The sequence below is a fragment of the Lepeophtheirus salmonis genome, chromosome 8 (genome assembly GCF_016086655.4).
Source record: "Lepeophtheirus salmonis chromosome 8, UVic_Lsal_1.4, whole genome shotgun sequence".
In the NCBI taxonomy this organism is placed as follows: Eukaryota; Metazoa; Arthropoda; class Copepoda; order Siphonostomatoida; family Caligidae; genus Lepeophtheirus; species Lepeophtheirus salmonis.
This window is the reverse complement of record NC_052138.2, coordinates 10,268,729-10,287,838: the sequence shown is the minus strand read 5'-3', so window position 1 is coordinate 10,287,838 and position 19,110 is coordinate 10,268,729. Positions and strand designations below refer to the sequence as shown.

Genomic DNA, 19,110 nt, shown 5'->3' with positions numbered 1-19,110 from the left:
TATTTGAAAAAAAGAGAGGTGTATGTAATTTAAGAGAGAAGTTGATGACACGAAATCAGATCTATACCTCTGAAAGACGGAGCTATGAGTATCAGTCTCCAATCTTCGCAAGCTTCCCAATAAAGATTCAGGAAATATCACAAAACTACGTCTAAAAAAACCATATTTTTTATATAATATACAAATATTAAAAAAAATAAAGAGAAAAATATATTGAATGCAGCTGTTATAACGACCAAGGATTACAAATTATGTAATTGGTTCTTGGATAAGAGCCAATTACAGTGATACAAGAGAGAAGGAGTGAGACTGAGATTACTTTATACTCAGTGTTGTTGAAAAAAAAACATAACTTACTGAGAGCGATAAACTATGTATATTAAAAAAATGTTTCTGTGTTCCTTTTATATTATAAACTCTTGATTGAGTTGATTGACTTCGCAAGACACATTATTTGAGTGCAATGTCTTACATAAGAAGTATTTTAATCACTTCCTCAACGTCTCTTTTCTTAAATATACGTCATTTGATAAGATTTATGAAATTGCATCCTTTCTAAAAAATAAGATGTTTGGGGTCTCAATACAAAAGTTACCAGGAGAGATGTAAAAAGTATGACAGTATTTTCACTTTTCATATCTGTTAGTAGTGCTGTGTCATTCTTTATTTATTCGGTCTACTCCGATTTTGGGACAGCCCTTACCCTTAGTACTATCAATACTAAAACTGATTAAAAATGAAGAAATAAAGTTAATTGTTTTATAAAGGACCGAACTTTATTAATCTTAGGACTGAACTGGACAGGACTGAGACTAAACTGGACGGTACTACGTCATTTCAACTGTTGTAGTTACGATAAAATATCAATAAGGACCGGTCCCAGGACTGATAAATTATATTAGGACCGGACTTCAGTCTTTTTATACCGATCCAATACTACTTCCAGCTCATATGATTTACAACTGTATATATACCACACATTGCAATATAGTGTATTATATCTCGCAACCTTCAAATAAAAAAAACCGGAAAAAGGCTCAAAATCAATTGGTAGTTAGCCAATTCGTACCAACAACAGAATTATTATTTAATAATATTGGGAAATTGTTCACAACACCTTAACAAGACCTAGTTTGAATTATACCATAGCCCATGTTGTATTTGACTACCCTACTATTAAATAAAGAGTGCTAGTAAATATTCCATATTATCTGCAATGTGGTTTGACAATCTGTAGCATGATATTTAAAAAAATGACATAGGCTCAGAATTTTTTTTTCAGTACCCTTTAGATTGATATACCTGTATTCTATATTAAAAAATATTATCATTCGGGGAGTTGTACTATTTTGCCGCAAGGTGATGCTACGCTCTGTCGCTCTTTTTACATACTAATGTAATTAAACAACAGTGATGTCCAAGTCTTCAAGAGGCTACCAAATAATTTCGGGCCTATTTTCTTTCTCTTTATTGAATGTAAGATTGATAAATAAAATTAAGATTGCAATGTGTTTATGTATTAAAGATATTTCATACATAGATCACATGGATAATTGTAATACTAAAATATTTACATATACCTAATCAGCACAGTTGAAAATAATATTGTAATGGATGAGGGCCCTGCTTTTTGTACTTGCTACCTGAATATATGTTCTTGTATTTTCTGAAGCTGTTGTCATTATGATTTTATTCTTGAGGAGACAACATATACTTATAAACTATAAAGTGTAACACCGAATGGATTAGCTCAGCAATGAAGGAGAGTAACGCTGAGGAGTTATTTGTCTAAGTCTTTTTTGGACTCGGAGTAATCCTTGTCTATATTATTGCCAAATCCAGAGTTAAGTTGTTGTTTTTTTCCTTCATCTCATAGCTACTCGTAGCTAATTTAATGAAACTTGATGACAGCTAATAGACAACAAGTGGATAATATTTATTTTATCTATGCTAATCAGGAACCCTCCATCTGACCAATGAGAATAGAGGAGGGCAATCAAAAAAATCAAAAATCGGGATCACAAAACCTCTTCTTCTTCTTTTTTCAAAAGAAGGACATACATTGGTTGAAACTCCATAATAAGAACGGAGACGTTGAAAAGGTGGGAAGACGTTTTTTCATATACGAGAATGTATCAAATCAAATCATTCACTACTTCATCTATATATATATATATATACAATTTGTTTAATAAAAAAGTTTAAAAGCAAGGAGTAGAATAAGCATGCAGCATATCCGTGTTTGTATGTACTTTTAAGTATATATACCTACAATAAGATACAATGTGCACATTATACATAGTAAAGGGTAGTAAATCTATTCATGTAAAATAAGCGGCCATTTTGCATATCATTTGCGCATTATATAATACGGATTATGCTAGAGTATAATATGTACAATGTTTGCAAAGCTGCTAGGCAATAAAGGTTAATGCAGGGTGATGATAAGGTGCTTGACTTACTTTTCTACTTGAGTCCCGGTGGACTCAAGTTCCGGATGCTGCTTTTCTCGTGAGTCTTCTTCCGTTAATCTGTAAGTTAAGAGATTTTATATTAATATTATTTGCGCTCAGGATTTGAAAGTGAATATCCTACTCCTCTCCACTTGAGAGCAACAATCTCCTCTTGAGAAGAGCATCCAAAAGATCAGGGAAATGCTCGCTCAAATAAACGTAGAGATCGTGGAGTTGTTCTGCAGGGATATCAAAAATGGCTTCACGTTGATCGATCAAAAGCTTTGTCAAGCAGATGTAATCATTGCTTTCTCCCTTGTTGGCATTAGCGTTCTTCTCGTCGATTTTGAAGGAATGTAAGAGATTAGGAGCAAAGAGTGTTGCTAAATTGACAGAGTCCATTTTGTTACCCGGAATGATTTCCCCTACGAAAAGAGATTATTAGTAAATACAAATGATCGGGCATCCTTCGCGGGTGCATAGATATACAAGTAAGTTTCAATGGGATTTGTTTGTTAATAAAAGATACACGATGAAATTTTACGGATTTGATTTATTTTTAAACTTTATTAATTTTGATTTCCCCCCCCCCCAATTCTAAGAATTATCCTTTTCAAAAAGGGAAGTTTTGATTTTTTTATCAGAAACTTTTTTTTTCTCTTTTTTATTTTTGTGGCAGGTAGAAATTAAAGAATGCAATAGATAAAAATTGAAGTTATTAAAATTGTCGTATTCCCAAAAGTCAATATCTTTTCTGTACTATTCTTTAAGAGTGTTCTGAACGTTATTTGTTGAACTCAATTTATGTATCATAGATTTTTTTTGGCGAGTATAAGTCAAATATTCTCTAGCTTTTTCATTACGATTTAGAGCACTTATTCTTAAAGCGGTATGACCCATAGGCAGAAAAGTTTCGGGCTTTTGCAATTTTTTTTTTTTTTTTTTTTTTTAATCACCTCACTTTCAAAATGAAGCTGTCAAAATTTCATAACAATATGTTCTTTAGTTTGAGAGTGATTGTGCTAAAATTGACGCTACCTTTGTTATTCCAAAAACAAGGGATAAAAAACATTTTTGTCTTTTAATTTGACACTACTTCTTGACTAAAAAAAACAGTTCAAGATAAGCAATGCCTTGAAAAGTATTATAGAGACTCTGCTCTATACAGTGAATAAAAAAAAAAATATTTTTTTTTAAATTCAATTTTGAACAAAAAAACAATCATGTTTTCTTTGTTAAGCCCGGGACTTTGCAGCCTATAACTTATATTGACACATAGGGTGTGATATAGAGCTATCAGGGGTCTATGTAAACAAAATAAAAAATTTGAAGATCTACATATACAGGCAGCTAACGAAATTAGACAAAACATAAACTTTGTGTTCATAATTCTAATAATAAATTAATATTCTCCATATTTATGCATAAATTTCAGATACATTTAAAAAAAAATTCTTAAATGCCTATTTTATTAGTGATGTGCTAGGACAGAGTTTGCAGGTATTTTGATCTGTTCTTCTTGTAACATGAAATATGTTTCTTTAATTTCATCGTATGGTTTGATCATCCATGTTGGTATATCCGTGGTCAAAACATTGTCAATGTTGTTGAGAAAATTCACGGACTTTCCCCTTTCTGCTTCATTTAATCAATTAAACTAAGAAAAGCGGCCATTTTAATTTGTTTAATGGCTATCTTTCTTGGTCAAATTGATTGTATGAAGAAGAAAATGAAAGTTTATGAATTTTCTCAGCTGTCCAACAATGTTGAAAATGTTTTTAATATAGACCCGCCACAATACAATGAAATTGAATAAACCGATTTCCCACTACAAAAAAAAAATATCAGAATACCTGTAACGAAGAATTTTAGTTGCAGTTCAGAAGAGGTTACAATTAGTTTTGGCTTCAAAAAGAATTACCTATCGCTCAATATAATAATACTCTTCCTATTCTTTTATTGCTAAGCTTTCAAAAACATTTATAATTAATAAGTTTAAGAAAATTCAACAGTTTGTATACAGGAAACAAAAAAATCGACAAGTGTTCTATGGACTTAAAAAGTTTGGGAACCTCTGATCTAGATGTATAGTTGTAAAAGTATATTTTAAAGATCAAATCCCAATCTAAAATGTTTATTTAATTGTAAGTGCTGTATCATAACGTATTTGGGAGATTCATCAGAAAATATGGAAACTGTGTTCTAAAATGCAAAAGTTAGGGATGATTTCTTTTAATATTTTATCTGCGTTATATAATTTTGTAGTATCTATTTTTTTATCAAAACAAACATTTGGGAGCTATAATTCCCCCCAAAAAAAAAAAAAAACACTCTAAGTTTTTATAGTACGTAATTTGCAAACTACCAAATAATTTATGAATATTTTCTTCTTTCTCTTTTTAATAGAAAGGTTTAGAGATACAATGAAGATTGCAATATCATAGGTACTAAACATGGCAAATTTCTTATCTTAATAAGTAGAGCGCTCTCCACATAAAACTTCTTTATTTCGAAAACGATTATTGTTAGATTTTGAATATACACTTAAAAGTTGTCATTTATAACTCATGTCATTCTTTTTTCAAATAATTTTTAACCCCTTCCCTCCTTATGTGGACTTTTTTGGTTCTTTTCTTTACCACGCCCCCCCCCCTAAAACCACATATTGTTTTTTTACCCCCCCCCTTTAAAAAAATAGTAGGTCGACCCTATGTCACCTGTTCCGAATGATGTCCTTCATGTAGTTTTGGGTCGGTCCTTGGACCTATTTCGTTATCAGTCTTCCTCCCCCGCCCCCCTCTTTTTATCATTCAACAGTCCTAAGGATCAATTAGTCTGTCCTTTAGTTCGACAGTCCTAGCTATTTTTGAATTCTCTTCACTCTAGCTAGGATTGAAGTATATAAAAACAAAGAAAATAATTAATGATAGCTAGAAAGTATAATTATAAGATCTAGGGGCACAGGTGCTACTTTAAACTTCAAGTATCTTGTCTCTTTAAAAGAGATTATGCTGAGCAGTTGAAAGTACTTAGTTAGTAACTATGTCATTTCAGATGTTGCAGTTACCATAAAATACCGATAAGGACCATTCGAAGGACTGACACAATTTATTATCACCGGACTGCCGTCTTTTTATGAATGCACCTTAAGTATTCGAGTAAAACTATCCCATAAATTATCATCGTGCGCTTTGTGATATGTGAAAATTAAATTGAATATTTTTAAGCTAAGGTTAGTAATGAAATGAGAAAATAGTTATACACGATTATTCACAATATTCTTACCATTGTCAGATAACTTATCCTCTGCGTTTTCAGCTATGAGTCCAAGAAATTGAAGGAGTATAAAGAGAGTGTCCCGATTGGGTAATGGTAGAATATGCATCAGTCTTTGAAGATAGTAAATTTGCTCAGAATTGGTTTTTATTTCTGAAATATAGAAAATAAAAATAATTAAGTACTTAACATTAAAAATTGGAAAAATACATTTCAAAATGTACAATGTTTATAGTTAGACATTGTGGTGCGTCACCATAAAAACAATCTTGAACAAAAGTAAAGTAAAGAAGAAAGTCCCAAATATATATATATTTACTTCATACGGGTACAAGTCAATGTTTGAGTATTTAGGCTTTGTATTCAAATTTGTGGGATGAGTGACGATACCTAAGAATTTAAGCTATAGTTTAGGCACCGTTTCTCAAGTTGCAAGCTCCGGTACACTGGGATGCCAAAAAAATAAGTATTTTGACATCTTATTTTAAAATATCAATTTAAAAAAGTTGACATTTTATATTAATCTATTTTTAAAATTTGAAAAGGTAAAATTTTAAATTCATATTAGATTGGTATATATATAAAAAAATTAACAGATTAAATATGCCTCAATTATCCATTGTCAATATCGTGTCATGACAATAGCCCACCGAGGTCAACATGATTCCAGTACGCAGCATATTTTTGTATTATTTGATTCCACAAAAAGCAAGGAACAAGCAACACCGTCATTAATCGTTTTTAAGAAGAAAGAAACCCCCAGAAGAACTGAAATGATTGACTGGAAAAGGAGTCTCTGCCTACTTCATGCAAGTTTTTGCCCATAGCTCTTATTTCAGCACGAAAGGTAGCTAAGCAAGATACTAGTGTTGCTAACCTTTATCATTTGGGGGTGGGGGGCTCCAACATCCTTCCCCCACCAAAAAAGCTACCAACACTACTGTTAGTAAGGACACAAAGAAAATACAATTCTTATAAACATGACATTACATTTAGGGTATTCAGTGACATTATTAATCATATATTATACTGTGTTGCTTTGAGGTAAAAGGTGCCCTAATTGAAAAAAGGAATAACACTTATTCAAAACCATAAGATACTTATGGTCGCCCCAATTTATTTATTTTAATAAAATTTATCTATTCTTCATTCTTTTATTGAGAATATTTTATGCGGAATTACAAATTAGAATCCTCTTCAAGGCCATCTAGCTTCAATTCTAAAAGTATGACAATTTTGCACTTGGTCCATTCAAAAGTGCTGAGAAAAAGCTATAATTTGATGGTTTTTTTGTTTTTGAGCGATTAAAAATATCCGAGCAACAAGCAAATGCGGAAGTTGTGCGATCTCCTCCGTTCATAAATCGATCTACTAGAAGATCATCTTTACAGTGGATGTCTTCTGGCCGGAAGACTTCTTTACTACGTCCTCACTCGACGTGAACCCCTTGACATTGCTGTTTAATGCGTCTTGGAGGGTCAGACAAAGAAGACTTTTCATCCCAATGTCGATGCCCTGAAGGCGGTGATCACGGAGGAGTGGAACAACTTGTCTTTGGACTTAATTAAGACTAGCTGTGTTTCTGTTCATCCCCGTATTGGAGTCATTATTCAGAATGGAGGGGGCATATTCAATAAAAAGTATTGAAAATTGTTGAATTATCAAATTTTGCTTCAAAAGTTTGCCCTAAAAATGGCACAAAATCAAAATATGTAGAAGTGAAAGCGGCTTTTAAAATTTTCTAATATTTTAGTGCCCACCCTATACATATGTATTTAAAATTCGATATAAAAATGATATTTAATTATACATACATAAATAGATTGCTTTATTTTCGTCTAAATCAATAAAATTCAAAAGTCATTGATGACGTCATATCCCCCTCCATTTAATTTTATTTTTATGTACATAAATTTATTTTTAAATGGCCAATGAGTCTTACATCTTATTGAACATGAGTCGTCTGGCGCCAAGTTTTGTTTATACGTAACTAGATAGAGTTACATATGTGTGTAACTCAAGGGAGATTTAACATATGAAAAAATTAAAAAGCACATACACTCAACAAGAAGACGAAGAAGAAATGATGATGATAACACCTTGGGTAATATTAGAGTGGAGATTGTGTATTTTGATAAGACACTCTACAAATTATAAAAATGTTTACATTAAAATACATTTTTGGGAGATTAAGGAAATCAATAAGAAGACTCCAAATATGTAGGACGAGAACTATGTGACAAATTTCGCATACTGATGCTCTCTGGATATGGAAAGGTCATGCTCAAGATATAGATATATTTCAAGTATAAAGGCCTCATTTGGAAGTTTGATCCAATTCCACTTAACATAAAAGGAGCTAGACAAAGAATTGTGCTCAAAATTCTAATTAATTATTTTGAATGTGCTGCAAATTCCACTTGACCTGAAATAATAAATTAAGGAATATTTCCTTTTCTTGATTTTTGTTCAAGATTGTTTTTATATTGACGTAACACATATGTGATTGAATAATTCTGACACAGATGAATAATTGTCCTAATACACAACAGATTGATAAGCCTGGAAGTAACAAACAATTTAATAGAATGAGTATTTCTACTGATAACAACAATTGAAGTCAATCCGAGATTAACGTGCACCTATGTTATATAATTACTTTAGACGATCAAACTATGTGGATTTTCATTCATCAGTATAAATATATATATATTAAGAATAGGATTGTACTGTATCGAACTTTGATTTGGTACACTACACATAATTCTATGTTACAATAGTGAATATGATTTATTCAGGGATCAGGTTGATTCACACTTTCAAAATAGCTGTTTAGTTCGTTTTTACTTGTTATCATTTGTACAATTTTTTTATATAAAATGAAAGTATACATATTTGAAGCTTTATTAGTAAAATCTTTCAAATTTTTAATTATAATTGATAGCTTTATGGAATTTTTTCGTAGGTATATGATATTCTTAATGAGCTTGAGGAGTACAACTGTATGCAAGAGGATCCATAATTTTGCATGGACATTGATACATGACATAAATTTTTATTTTTAAAAAGAATATAATGAGCACACGTTACGCCTACTCTGACGATTCTGTTACATCAAACCCAAGGACCATAAAGGCTACTTTGAAACGTATATGCTGTCATAAGCTTCAAAACATACCATGAGTGAAATATCTTTCTGGCCATGTTATAGGTATTGGAGTGTATCATTTGAACATCCCTAATAATAGCTTTGGCAAAAAAGTAATCTCGTATTTCCCAACTTTTTTTTTACTAATATATCTTGATCATTATTGGTCACATCGGATCATACGATACGGTGTCGTAAAGGTGTTAGTACATACTTCAAACAATTTTCCTGCAGTATTGCGCTTAGTGGAGCTGAATGATACGTCACATACTGGCAGGGCTGTCGATAATCTCGACAAAATCATGGAAGATATCGAGAAAGACCCTCCTTTTACCAGTCATAAAATAGCCCAATAGAAGAACATTGATCATCAAACCGCTTTGAAACATTTGCAGAAGGCTGCATACAAAAAGAAACTCGAATAGTAGATCAATCGGGCTTTATCAAGACAACGTCAGGCTGCAAACATATTTGATGACGTGCCAGAAGCTTCAGGAACTTGGACTGGAAGCTCTTATGCATCTAACCTAAAGTCCAGACCTGGCATCAAGTGACTACCATCTATTCCTGTCTAATTTATATGGCCAATACAGACCTGTGGAAATTGGTTGTCTGATTTTGTCCCCAATAGGGATAAAGGCTTCTAAAAAAAAAGAGCATTCTGATGTTGGATTCTCGTGGTGAAAAAGTTATCAAACACAATAATGAAAACTTGGCTTAGATCGGAGGATTCTAATTCATGATAAAAAATATTTTATTGAGATTTAATCGGAAATTGCATCTACTACAAACCTCTTTATCTATATATAAATTTGAGAATAGCTATTGAATTGAGCTGAGACAATTTATAATTTGGGGATGTTAATTAGAAGGTATGAAAATACAGGTGGGAAATGGTCGTGATAAAAATGAAGAGGAGGGAATTACTGGTCACAATCGGCAAGACGATTAAATCTCTCCGTTATAAACAGTTTGAGAATAATCAGTATTTGGTAAAAGTTGTCTGATTATTATCCATAAGCTGCTCTTCATTAAGAATAAAAAAATAACAAAATCAAAAGTTGCTTTAATATGCTTTAACCTTGAAAAGGAATGTTTTTATTCTCTCGCCGTTTATGGATGTGTTTTACACAAACAATCAATGTAAGTACTAATTAATAAATGTATTACATTTATTTTATAATTGAGTATTACCGTACTAAAAAAACTTCAAAAGCTACACCACAAAACTATCACCTTTATACATTTTTTTAAGTAAAAAAATTGAAGGATGTTTTATTCAGAAAAAACTAACTTTCAGTATATACATGTACAAATTTTTAAACATATTTTGTTCTGGAGAAAAAATTAAGAGTAAATTACGAAAACTTTGCTAAATTATCAAGAAAAAATTAGATAAGAAATCTAACGGACTGGAAACTTATTTAGGTTCAATAAATTTTCACCCCTTATAAGTCTAATAATTTTTTTTTCTATGTATATATTTTCTATTTAGATACAATAATAAGAAAATATTATTATTATTATTTTATGTAAAATAACCACTTACTACAAGAAAAACTTTATAAAATTTACAAAAAATGTAAACATTTACTTCATTTGTTTACAAGTGATAATTTACCTCTCATACTTGTGATTTGCATCCCCCATTATTACTTTATAAGAATATTACTCTTAAACCTAATTAACATATGAATAAAATAAACGTCTTTAAACGTAAAAGTAACTGATACTTCTATGTAAGTTAGAGTTATCTGAAATTTGTACAACAATTTTATTCATAAAGTAGTAATTTATCTCTTAAAAAGTACATCTTAGCAGTAATAAAATATATAAAAAACATAGGCTTTCAAATAAATAAAAAATATGTATAAGGGTGTAAACTTATTATACAGATTTGTATTTATATTAATTAGTGATGTTGTTGCTTTAATTCAAGCTTTAATGTACCCAATGTTTTATGCGCTTTACATACATATATCATGTATTGTACAAATATATGTACACATATAAGGAAGCAAAATGTCTAGGAATTAAAATTTATTATTTAAGTCATTCATAAATTAAGACGGCAGTTTCTTTATTATTATTTTTTTTTTTTTTTTTTCATTAGTTTTTAATTTTGACTTTTTTTAAGAAGAAAAAAAGCATTTATTTATCTCTATATATAATATATATTCAACTGCCAAAAATATTAGATTGTCAAATTTATACATATGACCTTTAAATACATTAAATACCTATAAAACGTAGAATATATAATAACTTACGAGTAACAGTAATCAAGGCAGTGAGCAATTCATGTGGAATAATAGGTTCTGGAAGATCACGAAAGAATTCTTTGAGTAAGGTTCCAACATCGTGAACGCTTGTCTCCTCCGTTAGAATCCCCTCACATCCATTTTCAAATGATTCACGTAGCTATAAAAAAGGATACTAATGTTTTGAGATTGCAGTTTGATTCAAAGTCACCTGTCGAACACGTTTCTTGGAAGAAGATACGCGGAAGATCCCGACTGTTCTGAGTCCATAGTGTTCAATGTGTGTAATACAATCGATGACAATTTTGGGAACAGAAGGAACCAGATCTTCAGCGGCAGCACTAAGTGAGTCATTTGCACGATGAAAGTCAAAATGTGTCGTGAGACTTTCGCAAGAACCTGTTGAATGGTGAGGAGATGAAATCTGAAAGGATGTTGATTATAGAGTAATTGATTGTGTATTTTATTACTACAGAGAAGGGCTTCCCATACTTTGTCCAAAACTATGGATCCGAAACTGGTTCGACTCCCACTCCGACTAGCTCTTGCAAATGAGGAAGGTGTCGTAGGATCATCAGTGAGAGAGAAAGGCTCCACAGTGGAGGATCGTTTGCGAATGGGTCTGCTTCCAGATAGAGGAAGACTGCTCTCTGGAACACATTGGGAAAGAGGTAGTCCAAAAGTTGGGTTTGGAGGTTTGTCTATTAAAAAAGAGAAGAAGATAGAAATGCGGTTTAACGAAGGAAGTCGGAACTTTGTACCTCTCTCGCGCTTTGCAGAAGATAAGACACGTTTCTTAATAAAGTTATTTTTGCGTTTAGGCTTCGTATCAGTTGAATCTGTAAATTCAAAAACATTGCATTATTCAAAAGGAGAGCATGATTTGAATTCAAATAATTTAAGTAATATGATTCTTAAGTATATTTGTGGTCAAGTCCAGTGGTGGAGAAGATCGACATTCAAATTAAGTTGAGCACCTCCACGCTAAAGATTGGCAAGAGTCTGTTCTAAGGTACATTCTAGGTTATGGTACCCCCTTCAAAACATATTTTAACACTTCTGGGGGACTGACTTTATTTTTAATATTCCGTTAATGAACTGGGACATTATACACCCCTGAGATTTTTTTGAACGGTTTACTATAAGAATAACAAATTGTATCTTATTGAAACTCCAAACTAATATTGTTACGATTATTTTAAAATAAGGATTTAGTTTTTCTCGATGCCTTATATTCATGGATATTTAAGAGTCGAAAAAGTATGGAATAGAAAAAAAAATGTTGCAAAATATGAATGACATAATTATCATAATCGTAGAGCTTTTTATCATGTACAGAAAAACTTTTTACTTTGGGGTTTCTTTTTTACTCAGTTCACTAACTGGATTATAAAAAGAATGTTCTTTAATGAAGGCATCATTCATATATATGTTTATTTCATTAACCGTAGGGAGGCATCTGCAGGGCTTGTTTAAGGGTGGACCTCGGCAAAGTGCCTTGCCCTGATACAAAGGGACGTGCTGGGAGTTAGTGTTTTAAACATAAATACATATCCTGAGAAGAGAAAAATAAGAAAAGGCCTCCCACCAAAAATGAGTCGTTTTTGGTTTTTTTTAGCAAATAAAAATGGTTCTTTCACAAAGCACACATCATTAAATATGTACACAATCTATTGAAAAAGAAGGTCATAAAAGTAAAAAAAATACTTATAATAACTTAAAAAAATTAGGTAGTTTGTAGAAAAAGAAAGGGCCTACATTTATTAGGGACTTCTTTAAAATCAAAATTTCTTAAAAAGAGAGCAAGGGCATTGTATATTTATCTATGCCCCGGCCCACCTCCAAATAAATCTGATCCTGGGATGGACTAGAGGCACTAGAATGTATTTGCAAGTGGGGGTTGGCAAATGATACAATAGTAACGTCATTCGGGGAGGTTTTTTTTTTGTTTTTTTTTTTTTAAGAGACAAGAAGATTTTTTGAGCTAAAATTTTGGGAAGAAGCTAAATTTTAATGTTTAACCGATTTGTTTGTCCAGAACTCTGACATTAAAATTTTTTTATTCAAGAGGAAATTTTTTAATTGAGAGAATCATCAGAATTCAGCAATAGTAGGCACTGGTCAAGAACACCACACTCAGTATATCATCACGACTTACTCACCTTTTGGAATGCGCAGAGATACTCCGAGATCAGATGCATTTAGTTTTTGACATGAGAGCTTTTGGAGAGCCACACGCTCTAATTCGTGAAGAAGAAGAACGTTTGTGTCTTCCAGTTGAATGGATTTACTGGAGGAGTGATTCCATCGATGATCAGTCTGTAAAAAATAAGTATAAATAAATAAATAGTAAACTATGATAATTAGACAGAAACAGGGATCAAGAAGACTCTAAGTAAGTAAGGACAAAAACAAAAAATATAATAAGTCATTCAAATATGCCTATTGAGGATGTCGTTGTTCTTACTATTTATATATATATTTATAGCAAGCCTGCCTTTGCCAAGATTTTTTTTCTTTTTTATGAAATGAGTGTTGTGTAAAAAACTGCAAGAGAATTGAGGACTACTACTAAGTGTTGTACGATGTAAATTCTTAGGTCTTCTTCTTTTTTTTTTTTTTCTTGTTATTATCTTCCTTCCTATCCTATAAGTATACTACCTATTTACTTATTAATATACTTTAAACCTTACATTTACTATTACCGAGTGGTCCATTAAAATCTGATCACTTTGAGTTTTAAACTTCAACAAGATATAATTTATTAGTTAGCAATTTCAACATAATGAATACTATAAATAGATGTGTTTCTGAGCTGCTCTTTTAATCATTAATGCCCCTAGCGGCAATGATGGCTTCCAGGCGGTGGAAGGCCTGACACCCACCGCGGATGTTGTCCTCTATCATGGTGTCCAGTGCTCGCTGACAGTGGCCTTGAAGGGCTCGGTGTTCGGATCACGGACACTGCAGGCTTCCCTTCGACAGGTTTGTTTTGTTTATTCTTTAATATATCAAAATAGGAATTAATTTCAATTACTCAACCTTCATTAATGATTGAATAAGTAAGTGTTCAGATATCAATGGACCACCCGGTAGTGTAGAAACGGAAGAAAAAGGTAAGAGACAGTTTAACCTATCTATCCTTGTATTTATGTACATACATTTGAAGTAAAGATAAAGATGTAAAAAAAAAGTTGAGGAGGAGGAAAATTAAAGTAGGCCAGGGGAAAATATGTAACTGGGGGGTGGGGGAATCTCACCTACATACATATGTGTGTACATAAATTTGTATATGTAGATATAATCATGACCTCGGGAAGGAAAAACAGCTCGTCTATTTATGTACTAATTAGGATTGTAGCGCTCTTTCTTCATTGGTCAGTTCCCTTTTATCCCTTATTGAAAAATGTTCCATATTTTAAAGTGCCCTCGACAAGGTAGCATTATCACTTAGATTCAGGGTTGGGGGAAGTCCTTACATATTGCAATGTAGTTACAAGTCAAGTATCTCCTCATTAGTCCAAGTCTTTCAATATTTCCATCAGGTTCGGTTCATGCCTACGGAAATATGCAGATAGTTTAGAGCGCAAAACTGAGTGTTTTTGAGGGATAATTCAAAATAATCAATGACTATTGTTCCAAAAATATAAATGAGTTTTTATTTTTGCTTGAGAAAAAGCATTCTAAGTACCTTTGGGAATTAACAAAATTTGTGTAAGTAAAGTCAAGTCAAGTAAATTTGAATTATCATGAATAAATGACGAATAACGGATTTTTTACGTAATCAATTAAAGAGAGTTCAAAACCATTTTGTGATATGTTTAAATAATCCATTTAGCTTTATTTTTTTGTTTCACATGTCCTCCTGCACAAACAACAACACGCCGGTAATCAAATTGACAGCTCTAAACGATGAAGGTTTTATCTATATCATACCCCTGATAGCAGCTCGGAGATAATCAAAATTTGAATAAGTGGTGCGGCGTATATGATTTTCCGAATAGCCTCAAAGTTCAGGGGGTTGAGGTCAAGGCTTCAGGCAGGCCAGAAGTCAGCCATATTGCTGCTGCAGATGTTTTGGTTCTTCTTTGCTGTATGGGGTTATAATGGACTTGTTGATTTTGTGGGCAGTTCGGATGAAGATGCCAACAGTCTATGCACATACATAAGTAGAGGGGAGATTCAAGGAATACTGAACCAACTAAAAGTGTGTATAAGGATCCGGATGGGAGCTTTCCCAAATTTATCATCAAATAATCCAAAAACTTAACCAAATGGCACGATAGACTAGACACCAACAGCGAATTCAAAACTATGCTGTCTGCATTCTAAAGTTATTGATTTTATCACTGAATCTTAAGATCAATCTCGTACTAAACCAAAATCACTAAGCACTGCTCCCGAATACTATGAATATTGATTGTGAATCGCTTAGACTGCTCGTTTTTTGCTTAAGTTCCTTCAAAATATTTTTATAAGCACTATACTATGCTTTTCAAATGACTGGACAACGAAATTGTAGCATAGCTCAGAAGCATTCCCTTCAAATTCTAAATTATGCAACTTTAATATTGTAATTTTAGTAATCAATAATACTTATCAATGATATTAAATTCACAGGCGGTTGAAAGATGATGCCATCCCATCAAAGTGGACGAATCTGGCAAGCTACCTCTCATCACCATCACCACCTCCAAGACCAACACAGGCATCAACTAGCATCAAAAGAGTGCATTGCAGTTGGAGAATGAAAGACAAGAAGCTCTGGAGTATGCAATGTTTATGGAAGAGACTGTTTTGTCAGCACACTATCTCTATGAAAACTCTCTTTGTAATCATCGCACTCAGGGTTCTTGTTGCTTAAAGTTCCAAAAGTTGCACTTGTCAAAGTCATACATTCAGATACGAAAGGGCTAGACATTGCATCTTTTCTGAAGGTTGAAGAAGATTTCTCCTTCCGAATTTTCTGTAACAACATCAAGCTAATAAGATCTTAGCATCACGTAGCATAAATTTAAACAATAAAATTAAGTCCATCAGTGAAGCCACTGGGCTCCACGGACGGTCAGACAGAAAACGAGACTATTGTCAAAAGCTTCTTAAGTTTTCCAACTGAGCAGAAATTGACCATATTCAATTTTTTCATCTCTTCAAACAGCTTAAAGGTAGAAGATATTCTTCTGGACTCATTTTCGTTGCTTTGATATGGCACAATGTCAGTTCCGGCCTCTATGAGCAAATATATACATCCAATGCTTTCTCATTTCTGTCTCTCATATATCTTAGGATCGCTTGCAGTGTTGTTTCAGTAGAAACAGGATTACCTTCATCCATGAAAAGTTACTTAAAAGCACAAATTGTAGGCTTGAAGACCGAAAAAAAAATGTAACACTAATGATCGACGAGGTTTATTCGGCACAAAGAGTAGAGTTTGTGAAAGGAAAATTTGTGGGACCTACATTTATCAAACTTCTAAAACTGTCCTCAACCTCATGATCAAGTCAGCCTTGGGCCAATACATAGACGTTATTTACCTTATCTCAGTGGTAAAATTAACAGTGGAGTTCATATTGAATCAGTATAATTGCATCATAAGGACTCTTTGGGAAATAGGTTTCATTTTTGCAGCATAGTCTGTAGACAAAAAAATCCACGGAGAGGAAAATGAAGCTTATAAAACGGTTTTATGGTTTAAAATAACAGGAATAGCCTGTTTAAGTGTAGAATGAAAAAATTGTATTGAGATGAATATACTAAGCCTTAATTAAAATATATTTATATTCTTTTTAACCATTATATGTTTATAACTCCAAGATGGCCGAGGTAGATTAATTATGACTTCACTGATTCATATGTCCGATAACATCAAGATTGTTCAGTGGGACGTCATTATGTCCAATTCGGACGCGTCCTTAAGATGTAGAACGAGGTCAGGCGAGACGTCAAATTTAGGAACAAGTACATTACCACTATTTACTTCTATAACTACTCAATCAATAAACGTATAATCAAACTACTTTTACTATACAATGGAACCTCAATACATGACCCCAGAGCCGGTTTTAGAGGGAGGTAATTGCAAAATAGTGCCCAAGCCCTGAGCTAAAATGTCAAGTTGTAAGATTTGGCGCATTATTATTTTTTTTAAATAGAAATATATAGTCAAACTCTGCCTCACAATGTTATGAATTAAATGGAGGGGTGAAAAATGGTCTTTTGGATATGCAAAAAATCTCACCCTCCTTCAAAGATATTTCAGAGAAAATATTTGTTATGTTAACTTCAGGAGACAGTGTATCTCAAGATGAAGTTTGAGCCATACCCAAAAATAGAATTGAATAATATATAATATCTAAGATACACAATTGCTCTGTAGGGTGCCCCTTAAAAATCAATGCATTACAGTCTCAACTTTCTATTTCATTCCCAACATAATAAATCATGGCTGAGTAAAATATTTATACTTTCATTAATATTTAATGGTGGTCCTCGCTTCATATCTTACCCTATAAATTGAAAAATTAGCCTAAAAAAATGTAGGATATTTCCTTCTTTTTTTAATAACATAAAGTCATAAAGTAAGAACCAAGTTGTCGTAACTCTTATATTACCTTTACAGAATTAATCTTGGAAAATCCAATATTTCGTTATGAATAATGGATTTTCCCAACTTTTATAACAAAATGGATCTGAGAAATTCATTTGAACAGTCTGACCTTCTTTGTTACTAAATATTAAACATCCAGTACGACATATAAGCAATAACATAATTGTAATTTTTGAGTTAGGACAATTTGTCCCTCATACCAACTTTATGCTAAACATGCTACTGATTTAGTTGTTTTTGTACTTTCAATATGCAATCATTTTTACCACCAATTAGATTATTTAATATTGATATTGTTACGAAGTACTTTATCTAGAAAAAAGAACCATTCTTTGGTGGTTCACTCTTCTCTTATCACTAGTTGTAAAATTTTATTTTATTGTACGCTTCTTGTGTTTTAAAATAAAACCGACAGCAAATATTAAGAAATTTACAATTTTAGCAAAAAGCTTAGGAGCCTAGGGCGACCACCTCTGAATGTCGCTCAAATATACCCAATTTTGGCATGGTAATATATTTTACTATTAGAATCTTATTGAGAGGGTGAGAGGATGAAATAAAAACCTTGATTTTTGAGTACATAATAAGAGCTACCCCATTACTCAGAAATAAGTTTTTTTTTAATCTAAATTAAATATTATTCAAGAATTTAGTTTTTTTTATGAGAAGGGCAATCAAAGGTTGGAGGCAGGGGTGTTGCTAGCCCATATTTAGGGAGGGGCTTAAAGGTTAGTTGATGTCTTTTTTGTTAGCTGATATGACTTTATCGAGGGGGGTCCGGAAGGAGGAGAAGGCCGAGACGACGTATACGGGATTTCCCTTGGTCCAGTACTTCACGATAGATTTCTTGAGTGCAGCCAAACTATTGTGGGGCCTCGAACAGACTTGCCTCTCTAACTCTCCCAAAAAGAAGTAGTCCATAGGGTTCAAGTCGGGAGAGTTAGCGGTCCATGTCTGCGAGCACCAAAAGTCGAAATACTCATCCTTGAGTAATTTGAGGGTCTTCTTGACCTTGTGAGCAGGGGCTGAGTCATGCTGAAGGTGAATCCGTTACCCTCATCGTTGGCTTTCATCCACGTGATGACTTTGTCAATCAACAACTCGTAGTACTTGTCAGCACCGACCCTCTCTTTTTGGTTGAAGAAGATAGATGCCATCATCGTCCCGTTGGGCCCATGACTCCCAACGTCATGACCAAGACCTGAAAATTGATTGCGTGGACTATGGGGGCCTTCTTCTTCTCGTTAGCTAAAAAGCGGTAGTTTTGGCTCTTGTATACCATGTTTACAGTACACTTCTTCTTATCACTGAATAAAGTTACAGGACTACGCTTATCCTTGAGGAGGTTCAATAATTTGCAGCTCC

At 32.8% G+C, this 19,110-nt stretch overlaps 1 protein-coding gene across 8 annotated transcripts in view; it reads right to left on the bottom strand.

Annotated features, from left to right (window-relative positions):
* Positions 1–19,110, bottom strand: part of LOC121122544 (uncharacterized) — a 41,141-nt gene that overhangs the window by 1,957 nt on the left and 20,074 nt on the right. For 2 of the 8 annotated variants that reach the window (XM_040717564.2, XM_071890296.1), the window contains 9 exons: positions 13,301–13,457; positions 11,900–11,977; positions 11,609–11,839; positions 11,350–11,537; positions 11,148–11,298; positions 5,739–5,882; positions 2,596–2,878; positions 2,463–2,531; positions 68–151 (listed from right to left, as the gene is read on the bottom strand). In XM_040717564.2, the coding sequence (XP_040573498.1) occupies positions 68–151; positions 2,463–2,531; positions 2,596–2,878; positions 5,739–5,882; positions 11,148–11,298; positions 11,350–11,537; positions 11,609–11,839; positions 11,900–11,977; positions 13,301–13,457 (1,385 nt within the window). Of the gene's footprint in view, positions 1–67; positions 152–2,462; positions 2,532–2,595; positions 2,879–5,738; positions 5,883–11,147; positions 11,299–11,349; positions 11,563–11,608; positions 11,840–11,899; positions 11,978–13,300; positions 13,458–19,110 lie in introns of all 8 variants that reach the window. The other 6 variants (XM_071890295.1, XM_040717563.2, XM_071890299.1 and 3 more) reach the window with 3 other exon arrangements.